The 15,016-nt window shown below is 39.1% G+C and overlaps 1 protein-coding gene across 1 annotated transcript in view; it reads right to left on the reverse strand.

The window, feature by feature from the left end:
- The window catches only part of ANAPC4 (anaphase promoting complex subunit 4), a 34,075-nt gene that overhangs the window by 16,817 nt on the left and 2,242 nt on the right, over positions 1-15,016 (reverse strand). Inside the window, exons 2-15 of the mRNA XM_030314097.2 lie at positions 13,944-14,049; positions 12,093-12,225; positions 10,254-10,328; positions 10,105-10,131; positions 9,968-10,012; positions 9,253-9,337; positions 8,477-8,581; positions 6,640-6,723; positions 5,461-5,547; positions 4,988-5,052; positions 4,222-4,264; positions 4,036-4,112; positions 2,471-2,571; positions 2,338-2,389 (exon numbers count right to left, since the gene is read on the reverse strand). Of these exons, the coding sequence (XP_030169957.1) occupies positions 2,338-2,389; positions 2,471-2,571; positions 4,036-4,112; positions 4,222-4,264; positions 4,988-5,052; positions 5,461-5,547; positions 6,640-6,723; positions 8,477-8,581; positions 9,253-9,337; positions 9,968-10,012; positions 10,105-10,131; positions 10,254-10,328; positions 12,093-12,225; positions 13,944-14,049 (1,085 nt within the window). The remainder of the gene's footprint in view (positions 1-2,337; positions 2,390-2,470; positions 2,572-4,035; positions 4,113-4,221; positions 4,265-4,987; positions 5,053-5,460; positions 5,548-6,639; positions 6,724-8,476; positions 8,582-9,252; positions 9,338-9,967; positions 10,013-10,104; positions 10,132-10,253; positions 10,329-12,092; positions 12,226-13,943; positions 14,050-15,016) is intronic.

A 15,016-nucleotide genomic window follows, 5' to 3' on the forward strand; every position in this document is an offset into this window, starting at 1 on the left:
ACTACTCTGAGCAATACGCATTATTCACTCCCAAGTCTCAAAGTCCCTTCCAAGCCAGAAGTTCCATAATACTACTGAGACGTGGATCAGCATCATTAACCTATCTCCATACAGTGAAACAGACTGCCACGTTTATGGGACCAAGCAACGTAATCAAAACGCTCCTGTGGCAAAAATGAAAAAAGAAAGAAAAGTTCCTTTCTGCCCTTCCCAATCAATACTCTGACCCCTACTGCGGGCAATCCCTGCTGTTACAGGGTAACATCAAAGCACTCACTGCCTCAATTTCCCCACCTATCACCTAAAATAATAATGCTACTTCATCCAAGGGATCAAGAAGCAAAACGAACTACCTTTCGTTCATATTGAAAAGTGATCACAGAAAGCTTGAGATTTCGTATTTACTCTCCGTAAATATGGTTAGCCAAAAAATAATCAACACACAGGAAAAGCAAAGTCATTTCTCCTCTCGTTTTGTATTCTTAGCACAAGTGTCTACAACCTCCACCTTCTAAAACCCCGTTAACATGGTAATGGATCGGTGGGGAGGCGTGCGTTATAAACTCACGAAAACAAAGAGGACGGCAGAAAAGAAATCAATTTCAGAAGTGTCAGAAAGGGCACATGACTGATGAGGCTCAGCAGAGGTGGCTGCATTTTAGAGAATCCATGGAGAGGACCCCGGAGAGGAGCAATCCACCCTGCAGAGTCCCAGGGACTCTCAGACCCTGGACATGTCAGGTCCACAACAAACGAATGGGGTTCTTCCAAGAACCCGAATAAGCCGGGAAGAGTGGAGGTGGCTCTGTGCGAGCGCTGGCGGCCACAGCCAGCTTCGCGCTCCGCACTCAGGCCGGCTTTCTGTTGCCCCTGCATACAGACCTTCCACGCGCTTTAAACTGCCTCATGAATCAAGAGGAGGAAATTGAGCATCAGGTATTTGAAGAAAGCTCGCAACCAGAGACCAAGACAAACCCAGGAAGTGGAAATCCTTCAGGGGAACAGCACACTTCTAAAAATATCTAATTAAGGTCCACAGGGATGTGAAAAGATGTCATCTACAAAACAAGAGCACGGCTTTGAAAACGATTAAAGAACTAAGAAAACACTTTTGGATGGAAAAACTAGGACTGCCATGATGAAGCATTCAATGCAATGGTTCAGGTTAACAGTCACGTCCTCCACCACACCTCGACTATTCCACAGTTCACAGCCTACACTGTCACCGGCAACTGGAACCCTCTAAATCTCAATGTGAAGCATGCCACTCACCAACAGCCACCTATCTTCCCAGTGACCTCTCTCCAGGACCCCAACCTCCGTCTCACAAGACCACTGCCTACTGGTTCCACCACCTCTCATCCTGCCTCCCACCCACACCAGCTCCCCGCTTCCTCCTAAACCAGCTTATATTCAAGGTTCATTTTAATCATGCTCTGGTTTTAATTCCCTCACTCCCGTCGCTTCCCCTCAGTCACCAGGCCTACCAAATCTGACCGCTCACCTGCTCCGTGCCCCAGCACTGTCAGCTGACCCCAGCCAGAGAAACCCTGCAGCCGTAGGGACGGCTCTCACTTCCACACTCATTCATAAGCACTAACCAAGGGCCCTCGGCACCACCAGCAGCCGCCTGTTTAGCCGCCTGTTCACCCTCCCGCTAGACAACCGGGTCACAGCTTTTCCTTTATTCCTAAACCACTTCCCCACCCTTACCTTCAGCTGCCGACAGAACATTCCTCTTTCATTAAGACAATCAGGACAACGGGAAACGAATGTCCCCAAGCCCCACGTGCTCATGTACTAGCATCTGGGTCCCTTCCCACAGCCTTCTCTCCTGTAATTGTGGATAAGCTCTTGTTCCGGCCCACTCCCCCATGCACCACATGGCCATCCCCTCCCACACTCCTGCCCCAGCGATCCTCTCCTCAATCTGCCAGCATCACTTGTTCCCCTTTGAGGAGAACATGGCATCATGTATAAATACGCTCTAACTTATCCCATCGTAAGAAGACAGACCCGACAGCGGCTCCCAACTACTGACCATTCCTTTACAGCCAAACCCCTCAAGGGACATTTGCTGTTTTCTTTGCATCTGCTCTCGTTCTGCATCTGCAGAGGGGCTCAGAGGGAGGCTGATGGGAGAGTAAAATGCCACTCTAATTGGTGAGACTCTTGTTATTAGCTTGTTTAATTATCTTTAAACTGTAAAGATACAGTTTTGATAAAAACTTAAAAACTCACTTTAAGAAAATCATGACAATTTGCTGGGTTCTTACTTCTAAAACAAAGAGTAAAGTGTTCTCAGGTCAATGACGCCAGGTAACCCCTCATACTTACTGAAGAAGTTCATTTGCCTTTAGTATGAAAGAACCCACCGCAGTAATAGCATCTAAAAAGAAATAAATAATTACATGTCATTTGTCAAATGAGGAAAGCGTGTTTAATGTATTCTATGGAACAATTAAGTTACCTTCGATTCCTGCAGCATCCAGTCCAAGAGGTTCGTATTTTTGCTTCCATGAAGCCATTCCTTTCAGTTCACTCAAATGGTACAATAAAGACTCGGAGCCACTATCAAAATGGAGCAGAAATAAATTACTGTCACTACCATCATCAAAGTGGCAGACACCGGCTACCTTGCCTAAATATTTCTAAACTTCCAGAAATAAAAACTGAAAGCAACCTTAATTTTCTTTCTATGAGAAGTAATTATTTCTCAAAATTTTCTCTAAGACAGTAGCAGAATCATTTGGTCATCGTGACTGAGATGAATATATGACCATAAGGTTAAATTCTGTAAGATCAAATTATGTTCCACAGTCAGCCCTGGCGCTTTTAAGACAGTCGTGTGGCCATCTTATTCACCCAAAAGCCATCAGTGTAACATTCAACGAATATTGTTTAAGCTCCGACTTCAGATCAGGCACTGTGCTATGTGCTAGGGACATAATAGTGAACAAAACCTCATGGCACTGACAGTCTAAGGGGGAGGACAGTCACGGCCACACAGTCAGGCAGGGTACCATTCCAACTACCATAAATGCCTTGGAGGAAATGCATACGATGCAGGTGTAATGAAATAACCTAATTTGGGGAATTGGGAAAGACTTCTCGGAAAAAGTGGTATTTGAGCTGAGACCTAAAGAGTCTGAGTGAGAACTGGGTGGGAGCGTCCCAGAAGGCAAGACAGATGCAGAGAAGCCCTGGGTAGGAAGAAAAAATGTCAAGTCTGAGAAGGTCACCAGTGTGCATGAAGCAGAGAGGCAGGCGTGTTAAAGGCCACGCAAAGGTTTAGGTCCTAAGAGCCACAAGAAAGCACTGGAGGTTTTTAAGTAAGAGTGACATGATCAGAACTGCTGTGGGGAATAGATTTGAGGGGCACGAATGTCCTTGTGGACCGGAAACCAGGCCAGAGGGCACTGCAGTGATCCAAGGGACAGGCGACGTAGAAAGGGCTAAGCACTCAGCATAAAGGAATTTATCAAAATTTAAGTGAAACACTGAACATTCATATGCAAACTGCTTCACCAAGGGAGCTGGGGATAGAAACAGAACAAGACTTAAAGGTCAGAGACACAGTCTAATTGTGACACTTAGTAACTTCAGGCCAGCCATACAGCCATTCTGGATTTCAGTTTCTTTTTGTGTAAAAAGGAGGACAATAATTATCAATACCTTGTCAGGGTGTTAAATGTACAAAACAAACAGTATGCTTCGTAAACTCTAAAATGATAAACATATTTAACTTCACTGCTCAAAAAAGGGTACATCCCTTTTTCAAAATATACCTCCTGGTTGTCTGGCTGAGAAAAGCCCAGACAGAGAACCTAGACTGGTAAAAAGATGTCTGAAAATGATTTGCAGCATTACCATTACTGATTCTTTAAAAATCTTGGGCACTCCGAGATTCCCCTCAAGTGCCAATGCAACAATTTTAGCTAGAAAAGGCTCAAAATGAGAATGCCAGATGATGAAGGAACACCGACACCACGTACATATAGATGCAACACCAAAAATTCAACACCACCTTCATACCTCTGTAAGTGACTTATAACCAATTTTTGTATACTGGAATATGATGACTCTATAGACTGGCCAAGCTTTTTTAAGCCCTAATTAAAAGAAAAAAATATATTTAGCATGTAAGATATTGCATGCTGCTCTAAAAAATATTAAGCACGTGAAGATAGCCATTTACATAAAAAGATACTTCATCTGCACCTTTACTGTTAACTGGTTCATTAAGAGGGTCTGAAGTTCAGCACTACAATGAAAAGAAAAGTATTTTTAGTCTTCTCCATTCAAAATGTGAATGCATCACTTAAAACTTTTAAATTTCAAAGCAAAAACATTTTTAAACAAAATAAACAAATAGTCCAACAAAAATTAAGACTTTGTTATACTCACAAAAGGACAGAAAACATGAAACAATAAAGTCCAGAAACAGACTGAACTACATTTAACAGGTACTGAATGCTAAAACAGCATTTCAACAAACCCCTAAGGACAAAGTGTGATACTCAATAAATTACGCTGGGCAATTATCTAAACCTTAAGAGAAAAAGAAGTCAGTCTTCCACAGCATATAACCAAATAAATCACATCTGAAACATGAGAAGAGAATATAACATAAACCATAAAAACACTCTAGAAGAAAATACAGATCAATCTTTGAATACTCTTAAGATGGAAAAGGCCTTTTTAAGAATAACATGAAGGCAGATACTGCAAAGGAAAAGACTGATCTGACCATATAAAATTCAATGTTTTTATACATTTAGAAATATATATATTGCAGACACAGAAAATGATTACATTTACATAAAAAAATACATACAAAAGTCTAGAAAGATATATACTATTTTTTACTCTCGCGCACCAGAATTTTCTACTTTTTTTTTTTACAATGAATATGAATTACTTTTGAAATAAAAAACTACTGTAAAAAAAGAAGAAAAAGCAAGGGCAACTAGTGTGAGTTTACTACCTTGCTTTCCCCCACAACAGCAAGTGCATGAATTCATCTTGCACTGAAGTGGTTGTGCTCTTCTCCTAGACAAAACGGATAAAATAATGACGCGTATTTTGAAAATGATAAGCATATGTGTGATTCAAAATTAAAATTACAGGAGCAGGACTCCCTTCCTTTTCCTTAACCTTCCTTCAAATCCATATTTAAACTGATTACGTGAATTATCAGTTAACGGAAAATGGCCGGTCAGCTCTTCCAACACCCCTGGCCCCACTCTCCACTCCACAACCTGTCCCCACCTACACTGTACCAGTGGGAGGAAAGCCTGTCCTCTCGGGAAATAGCGTGAGGTCAGACCGAGCCATCTGCGAGAAATCCTGACCTTAGCCTTTTCCAAATCGGACCAGTTCTCCCCTGGCATCTCATAAAGCAAAGGAGGACATCATGCACTCTTTTACTCCTTCCAGGGAAAACGTCACCAACAGTACCTGAACGAACTTGGTGAGACGAGAATCCATCTGCATCAGTATTTCTTCCCACGCTTCACACATACATGTTAGTGACAAATTTATATACTGTTATCAAGAAGAAAAAAATAATAAAACAGTAAAAAAAATATGTACGTAAATCAACGTGCTAATATATGCTTTTTATTCTCAACTATCTTAAAGAAATCCAGAATTTACTTTCAATCATTTTTAACTCAGCCTGAGAAAGAGAAGACCACAGCTAATGCTTGATAATCACTTAACCATCAAACATTCTGAAATTAAATTTTTATCTGGTAAAACAGACATCCTCCGGCTTTTTATGTATGTTTCATGTACACTAACCGTCAAAATGCTGGTTTAGTCAGCTATTCAATTTTCAAACAGAATCCTTAAAAAGACACTGATCTCCAGAAATCTTTCACATCAAGTAAGTCAGTGACTGCGTCAGACTGAAAAAGGAAGGACCCAACTGTTTGTAGCTCCTCTATAGAGGGTCCATTTCTAGACATCCGGGCTGGCCTCATGTCTTGCTATGACCAACAAACAGAACTGACACTGAGTCCAAGGCCTCAAATGGTTTCACACATGTCCACTTGCCCTCGACATCCCTGCTGAGGCCACCATGTCACAAACAAGCCTGGGCGAGCCGTCTGGAGATGACAAATGTGGAGCCATCATGAGTAAGGGACACTGAGACCAGCCAGCGGACCACTGACACATGACCAGGCCCTGCTGAGATGAGCTATACCTGGCCCAGAACAACAGAACCTTTTGCTGAGCCCAGCCCAAATTGCTGGGCTACACTGACCTACAGTACCACAAGCTAATATGGGGTGGGTTTATTATGCATAAAAAGCAAACTGGTATGAGAGCTGTTTTCCATAATGCTTTATTTGCAATAAAAATTAAAATTCAAAAATGTTATTTCACTCACAGGAATATTTTCAAAAGATTTAAACTACTTTTTTCTTTCCTTCTGGAGAAAAAGAGATGGGTGGGAATAGATTTTCAATTAAATCCCTTTTTCTTGCTTTAAGGGATATTTATTATTAGATTATCAAATAGACATGTTTACACCACAGATAGTTAGCTTTACAGAATAAAATCTGTGTTTTATTTATAGACTGTTAAAAACTTAGAATAAATATTCACATAAAACGAGACAGAAATAAATACCTGTAAAAGAGCTGAAATATGAGTAAACTTTCTAGCCATCCGCGTTACTTCAGGTAAGAAAGAGTACAATAGATTGGTTTCAAGCTGTAAAATCAAAATAAAGTGAGTTATAATTACACACTTCTTTTAAAGATTAAAAAAAAAAGTCCCTCCCAGCTCAAAAAAAAAAAAAAAAAAAATCCTACAGTTTAGAAGAGGAGTCGAGGTCTAAATTATCAGAAAGACGATGACCGAATTCTGCTCCATTGGAGCCTAACAGAACAGAACCTTAGGATTTTCTAATCGGCTATGTTTAGCCAGGCACAGCTCACCCTCTCGAGGTTAGCAATCCCCTCTCCATAGCTAAATAAAGATTACACACTATTTCCTAACACTATTATGAGGATTTAAAAAATGATTACAAATACATATAAAAAGTTTTTTAAAAACTGTATGTTCCTGATGAACACGTATTAAATATCTATTGCAATGGTACAAGAATTATCGATCAATAAAGCTGTTGTTTAAAAGAATATCCATTACAAACTTCAAAGAAATAATGAATCATTTTAGTATAGCACCAAATGCAATCCTAGAAGTCCTATTTCCACAGAACTTTAAGAGGAAGAGCAAATGTGAACAACTATTCCAGGGAATCAGGAAGTCCAGGGTCCCCCCAAGCTCTGACAGAACGATGAATACCAGAAAGCCTCCTACACAGCGCATTCTGCATCATTTTGTTCTACTTTTGTTTGGGAATTCATGCATCCTGAGGCTAAGCGGCTGGGTTATCTGGTATAAAAATCTAGGGAAGGGACATCTGGCTGGCTGAGTTGGTGGAACGTGCGACTCTTGATCTTGGGATTGTGAGCTCGAGGCTCACGCTGGGTGTAGAGATTACTTAAAAATAAAACCTTTAAAAAAAAGAAAAAGAAAAAGAAAAAGAAAATCTAGGGAAGATTTTCTTAAAGGCAAGGGCACAGTCTAAATACTCCATAGAAGTCGACACAGTTTCCACAATCTACAATACAAATAGCACACAGCACAGAAAGTTTTCGCCAGCGTTAAATGATCATCGTCCACAAGAGGAAATGTGTCGGTTAAGAGCACCAACTCTGGAGCCAGACTGCCCAGGGTCACTTCCTAAATGTAGGACAACACCGAGCAAGTGCTGCAGTTTCTCTGCGTGCCCGTTTACTTATCCATAAAGTGGGGATAATAGGGGCGCCTGGGTGGCGCAGTCGGTTGAGCGTCCGACTTCAGCCAGGTCACGATCTCGCGGTCCGTGAGTTCGAGCCCCGCGTCGGGCTCTGGGCTGATGGCTCGGAGCCTGGAGCCTGTTTCCGATTCTGTGTCTCCCTCTTTCTCGGCCCCTCCCCCGTTCATGCTCTGTCTCTCTCTGTCCCAAAAATAAATAAACGTTGAAAAAAAAAAAAATAATAAAGTGGGGATAATAACAGAACCTACCTATTAAGTGGCTGTGAGGATTCAAAAGGACTACAATGAATCACTCAGTACTTGGCACATATTAAACACTTAATAAATATTAGCTATTATTATTATTAGGACCCGAGTCCTAAGAACACACTTGGTATATAGATAAACTGGTTTAGCAGCCAATTAACATGGTCATTAATAAACCATCAAAACACTGTTTCCATGAAAACCATACTGGGCCATGGTAATAACTGTTCACTAGAATAAGATTCTAAATATGAGATTTAGAAGCTCCAAGCTGTTGTCATTTTTTTGCTTTGTTTTAATAACCATTAGAATCCAAAGACGAGGATAATAAAAACCTATCAAAACCTTACAAATCTGTATTTACTCTCTGCTGCGACCAAGTTTCAATACTCACCTGGAAGTATGAAACCTCTGAAGCACCACCTGCAGAAACCTCTGTGACCACGGATAACGATTTCAAATCACTAGATAAACATAATGCAAGACAAGTACCGACGATCTGTAAAACAGTCAAATACCCTGCTCTGTTTAGTATTATTGCTAGGCTGCATCTGCTTACAATACAGGAAACAAAAATTCACAGAGCCCTGAAAGCAGAAACACACATGCCTGGCTCCTCCCACGCATGTGGGACACGAAGGTATGTGTCTGCCTCGTCCACAAGGAGACACACACACACACACACAGCCCTCCATCAAGGTCCCAAATCAAGTGTTGGAGAGCCAACGATATTTCCTATCCCTCTCAGGAATGGCAAGAAGAGGACAGAAAAGCTAACAGAGAAGACCGAGACTTAACCACGGCAGACCCGGTACGAAGGGAAGATGGCTTCTGTGATGTTCCTCACACGATCACAAACTGTAGCTCCCACCCGGACTACAGGCTACAAAAACATTCAATCATCATCAAGTGTGTCCCACACATCTTTTCATTATCAAAAATTTGACTAATTCCACTAACAGTCCCTGTTCTTCATCGATACCATAGGACTACTATTTTATCTTAGTAAGAAAATTATTCTCCTAACATTTAACAATGAAAAATTCCAATAACTGAAACGGAGAAAAAAAAAGGCTAGTGTCTCATTCTTTTCCCATAAATCAGTTGGCTGGTGTATTCTGGGTGGTATATTCTGAGAAATGGTATCGAAAATTTTAAAGGAAAACTTACCCCCGTGACTCGAGCAATTTTGAACATTCCGTACGCATAAAGCTCAATAAATCCAGAGCTTCCTCCCAGGACAAGAATATTCAGCCTAATTAAAAGTAATGCAACAAGCTGAGGACAACAGAGAAGATCAAGTTCTTAAACTGAGACAGAAATTGTCCTTGCTCTCAAATAATCTGCAAGCTGAGGCTCCCCTACAGGAAAGCTGAAACACCAAATTCTCCAATAGTTCATATTCAATCATAGTAGGCATACTCCTTTTTTCAAAGGAAGATAAATTTGCTCTAGCCTAAAAAGCATCAGTTTACAGTAAAATAAGGATACAGTATTTTCACAACCACTGCATTATATACTCTCAATCACAACACAATCCTTTCTAACACAAAGTGCCATCGGCTTTATCATGGCTCTGATGCTACATGTATATTAAAGGGGCTTTAAAAATTTGGAATATTTAAACTTAAATTTTAGAAACTCCAGTAACTTCTACCTCCTTTACTTATTAAAATAAATCAAGGTACAGTATAGCATTATTAAACTTGACACAATCCAAGACCACACAAAAACAAGTAAATGATACTAATGCCTGTATACTGTTCTGAGGTTTGTCAGCAATGAAATACCATGACAAGTAAAGGAACTGCCCTTGAAACCCTAAACTCTGCCTCAAGTAGCAACTTAAAGACATGAGACTTGTTAAGATCTTTGCAAGATTTACCTGACGTCTCCCAAAAGCTTAATAATTTCATCAGAATTTTCTTCACTAAAATATAAAAATAAATTAGGTTACCTTTCAACTACATCTTTCAACTAATAAAAGATTATCTTAATTGAAAACAAAAAGGCAGAGCTTACCTAAATATTTTTGAGGTGTTGCTATAACTAGAGAAAAACAGAGACTGGTGTAAAAACAACAGAAATGTATTTTTTAAAACACATGAGAAAAGTATCACAGTATTAAAAGTAAAGAGAAATCTGCGATGAAATTAAACTCTGATACTTACTTTTTTGGCAGTGTAGGTAATTTAGGTAAGAGAAGATTTGATTCATCTTCAGCATTATAAAAGGATGTCAGAACACTGAAAAGAAAAGCAGAGGCATTACAAAAATACCAAAGATTTTACCTGTCTTTCCATTAAAAAATAGTATTTTTAAAAGAAATACTCAGTTTTATATATCATACGTTATGAAGTAAACAGATGCACACATATTTTAGTATTGTAAAACAGTCATTATGGCAATCGCAAACAGGAAACAGAAAAATAGGAAATTCCTCACTTACAAGGGGCTTTATTTCTGCCAAAAAAACCAAAAAACAAAAAAACCCAGCCACTTTATACTTAGAGGAACAAACATTAATCAACAATTTTCTCTAGGTATTCAGTTTTAGATACTAAGAATTTATGATATTTATGAACATATGAGTACCAAGAATAATTTTAGAGAACACCACAGTTACTATATCATTTAACTGTGGGTTCAACAGCTTATATACATTTGGGGAACTGACAACCTGGCAGGTATATGAGATAATACTACGTATTCTGAAATACAGTACAACCTTGGATTGAGGGTAACTTGTTCTGCAAGTGTTCAGCAAGAGGAGCAAATAGTTCTAATAAGTTTTAACTTGATAAACAAGAGAAGTCTTGCAATACGAGCTGCACCTGACACCAAATGTCACATGATCATAACTGAGCCAATGGTTCTTGAAATGTGCTTTGATATACGAGTGCTTTGGATTACAAGCACGTTTCTGGACCTTGCAAACCAAGGGTTTAGTGTAAGTCTTATTTACCCCCTCTTCTGAATTCTACCTCCATATTCAGGTTAGTAATAAATGAGTGAAAAGGTGAAAAAGTGGTGACTTGGCAAACCTTTTTTCCACTTTCATACAAACTAGGTGCCCTTTGAGACCCTGGAATCTCCATATTATATTTCTAAATTATTAGTAGAAAGTATGTTAGGGATACACTTTGCAGGTACCTGGAATGTCACAGAAATGACACGGCATACTCTGCTCCTCTAAGCATCTATATATTCATGTGACCATTTGCCTACCCTGATGATGATGGGTAGCACATATCTAAATTTGCTATATTCACTGTTTTATCTATAGTGAATTTCAAACACCACGTTACATCCTTGTTATCCAATTCTTCACAGACCCGCCCTTAGTTAATCTGATATTAACTTAAAACTTAATTAGAAAGGAAAAGCTACTGAAAACAAAATCACCATATTTCCTAAACAAAAAAAGAAAAAACCTTTATTTTCAGTATTAGCTAAACCCACCTATCCTTTACACCATCTTTACTGCAAGCCTGGTGTATTATTTGATTGCAGACTAAGGCAAAAAGTTATTTTCATGAAGCAAGGAAACTATAAGGACCATGGATACAGAGAGAACTCATTTAGCATCAGAACAGAGTGCTCAATTTAGCACTTTTTGTACTCAGGATATCTACTAAGATGCAAAAAAACAAAGCTCTGCCAAAAATAGATGGTGAAAAGAAAAACAGAACCTCAATTTGCTAATTAGTAATTTTAATATCTATTACTTGAAAGTATAAATCACTGATATAAACTCCTAAAAATAAAAAAGCAAAGAAAAACCTTAGCCATTCAGGCACTACTGGTCCAGTAAAGAAAACACACATTTTTAGAAGAAAAAAAATCTAACAAAGCATTAAAAAAATGTCACCTTGATAAACTTAAAACCCAAAGTTAAATGCAACGTGTCCAGGGTCAACACTCAGAGAGTCTTAAGTCTCCATGTTAAAAAACGGAAGCTGCACGACTGCCCTGCTGTAACTATCGGGGTTCTCTGTTTAGGACTCCACCTGCTTTCTGCAGTCACTTCCATCCAATGCATACAAGAAACTGGAGCCTCCACGGAAAAAGAGTGCAAGCTTTCAGGTTTTTCTACATCACACAGAACAATTTTCTTGGTGTCAGCAAGAGCAAAGGCCAAAACTGAAACAAGAAGAAACAATCAGGATAAATTATAGCAACGTTCCAGAAAACTAAAGGGCTATTTCACTTCTTGTCCGGTTTTACTATTTCAAATGCATCATAATCATAGAAATTATTTAACCTAAAAATCCTTCCTCTAAATAATATTTTAAAAACTGAAAGATACCTTTGCACATAGTTTTGCTGTTATCTAAGCTTATTTGCAAATGCTCAAACGTTCATGAGCGACTTACTACTTTCTCGTGTGCTGCACTTAACATCTTACACCTCAAAGCCTCTGGACCGGAACCCTGTTACCAAGCGGAAGATACAGAACAGGTCTCAACAGATAAACAACAGCATATCACCAAGATTTGCTTGTCTTGGAAGTAATTCCATCTGCTTGGTTCTTAGAAGGTTTTCTATTTCTTTTGTTTCTAACCCTTAATGAGAAACAAGGCCATCAAATACTGAGGTGAGTTCTTCCTTTCACTGTGGCTGAATTATATCGTACAGTTTCTCCACATAAGTCATTGATATCTTCATAACAAACCAAATTTAGGAATTTCTAAGTAGACGGCTTTGAGTTTCATTGTATAACAACACATGCAATTTTGCTGGATGTGAGGCAATCCAGGTCTCCTCTTGAAAACAAATTAAAGCAATCTTGAAATAATCACTACCTAACAAAACTTTATTTCACTGTCCAAAAACACAAAGCATATTTTTTAATGATTAAGAAATCATCTATCTATATGTGTGTGTGTGTGTGTGTGTATACATACACAGTGTAATCAACATACACTGACTTTCATGATTTATATTTGAGACTCTGGTGTTTTTGGATGAATAGTACAAGATCTCATGATGTTATTTATAAAAACCCTCTAATTCTACACATATTTTTTTTTTTTAAATAAAAGATAAAACAAGAGCTGAATAAATGGAGTACAGCCAGAAACAGCTGAGGCTTTCAGGGTGTTTTTGCATACTCATTTATATTTACAAGAAAAAAAAATGAGCGATGTGGAATACATATCATTTTACAAAAACAATTCAGCTTTTCTTCTTAAAGCACCAATGGTAACAGATGAACTTTAAGCTGCACAATTTACAGCATCTTGCTGTATGGACTGTATGTGCACAACAGCTCAAATAACTACTGTCATTGTAAAACAACAGGGAAGGAGAGAGTTTACTTGTCAAAGCCATAACAAGCTACAAAATAAAGGGCACCAGGAGAAAGGTCATACAGAAATGGAAGGAATGGGGTCAGAGCTGAGAGTCCTTCGGGTGAGGCAAGCATTCGTGAAGACAGAATATTTATGAGCCACACATTTAATGTTAACATACAATTTTGGGAGAAAAGGCCACAGTGGCACTGAATGGACTAGTGAATGGAAGATGAGCTTGGGCCATCAGTGCAGGACAAAACAGCATAAAGAATAAAACCTAAGTATTTTGCATATTCCAGTGAAATAAAGATTTCACTTTAGGAGTTATCTTTGCCAAGAAGTCAGATTTCTCTTTAGAGAGATCTCTGCCAAGAAACAACATAGTAAAATTAATCTCAGTTCTATGAAAACACTTTAAAGCATTCCAAAAAACAAAGTTTCCAAACTGATATTAAGTATACAATAAAAACATAATAAGCACAATAAATTCTTTCTGGAAATAAGATTCCTTTACAAAATTCTTCTTGTGAATAGTAATGTATTTTTAAATAATCCAGTTATTACGTTTGCCATCTGGTCTCCAAGCCAGGCAGGTCACTTCCTTTCCTGTATTTTCATTTGGTGGAAAACTCCAAACTCGATGAAAACTTGCAAGTCGATGAAGTAATACCTAAGACAAAGCAGATACAATGGCAAAAAATAAAAACTCCATTTCCAAAGATGAAATAAACCTAGATCCCTGCTATAACATCTTTAAAAATAATCTCAAGTAGGGGTGCCTGGGTGGCTCAGTCGGTTAAGCATCCGACTTCGGCTCAGGTCATGATCTCGTGGTTCCTGGAGCTTTCTGCCATCAATGCAGATCCCACTTTGGATCCTCTGTCTCCCCCTCTCTCTGCCTCTCCCCCACTAACATGTGCATGCACAAACACACACTCTCTCTCTCTCTCAAAAATAAACAACTTAAAAAAACAATCTCAAGCATAATATTTACTATCAGAAGAAATTAGAATTTAGAAAGGTCTAAATGAACTTAAGGTATACTCAAAAAGATGGGTGAAACAAGATCTAATTTGATCCTGTACTCTACACATTTTCCTATCTTCTAGGTCACCAGGAGACTTATCTTTTAGTAAGGAATGAGGTCGTCCAAGAAGATGATGACAAAAAAATAACATAAACAGCACTAGAAAGGTAGCTGTAATATGGTCAAATGACACTAAACTTGGAATCAGACACCTCAGTATTGAACTTCAGCTGTGTCACTTAATGGTCATAGAGCTTGGACAGGTCACTTATTCTAAATTTCCACTTCCACTTGGGTAAATTCCCACCATGGAGGGTCAAGATGGTGCCTACTGAGTCAAAACTAAGGCTGCCCCTGCTCTATCCTCTATCCAACCATTGAAAAGAAGGAAGAAAAGGCCTCAAAACTGCACATGCTCCCGAAGACCCTTCCACACCGTCTCAGTTCCCCACACCACAGCTTCCCCTCTCCCTGCCCTGTCTCATAGCGCCCTTCACTCTCAGTACAGGGTCCCCCACAGGGAAGCCAAGCCTCCCAAGGAATCCTTCATCCACTAAGCTCAGTGCTTTTTGGAGCCCATCTCTGCCATTCCCCACTTCTGAAACGCTTC

Source organism: Lynx canadensis, chromosome B1 (genome assembly GCF_007474595.2).
Source record: "Lynx canadensis isolate LIC74 chromosome B1, mLynCan4.pri.v2, whole genome shotgun sequence".
NCBI lineage: Eukaryota > Metazoa > Chordata > Mammalia > Carnivora > Felidae > Lynx > Lynx canadensis.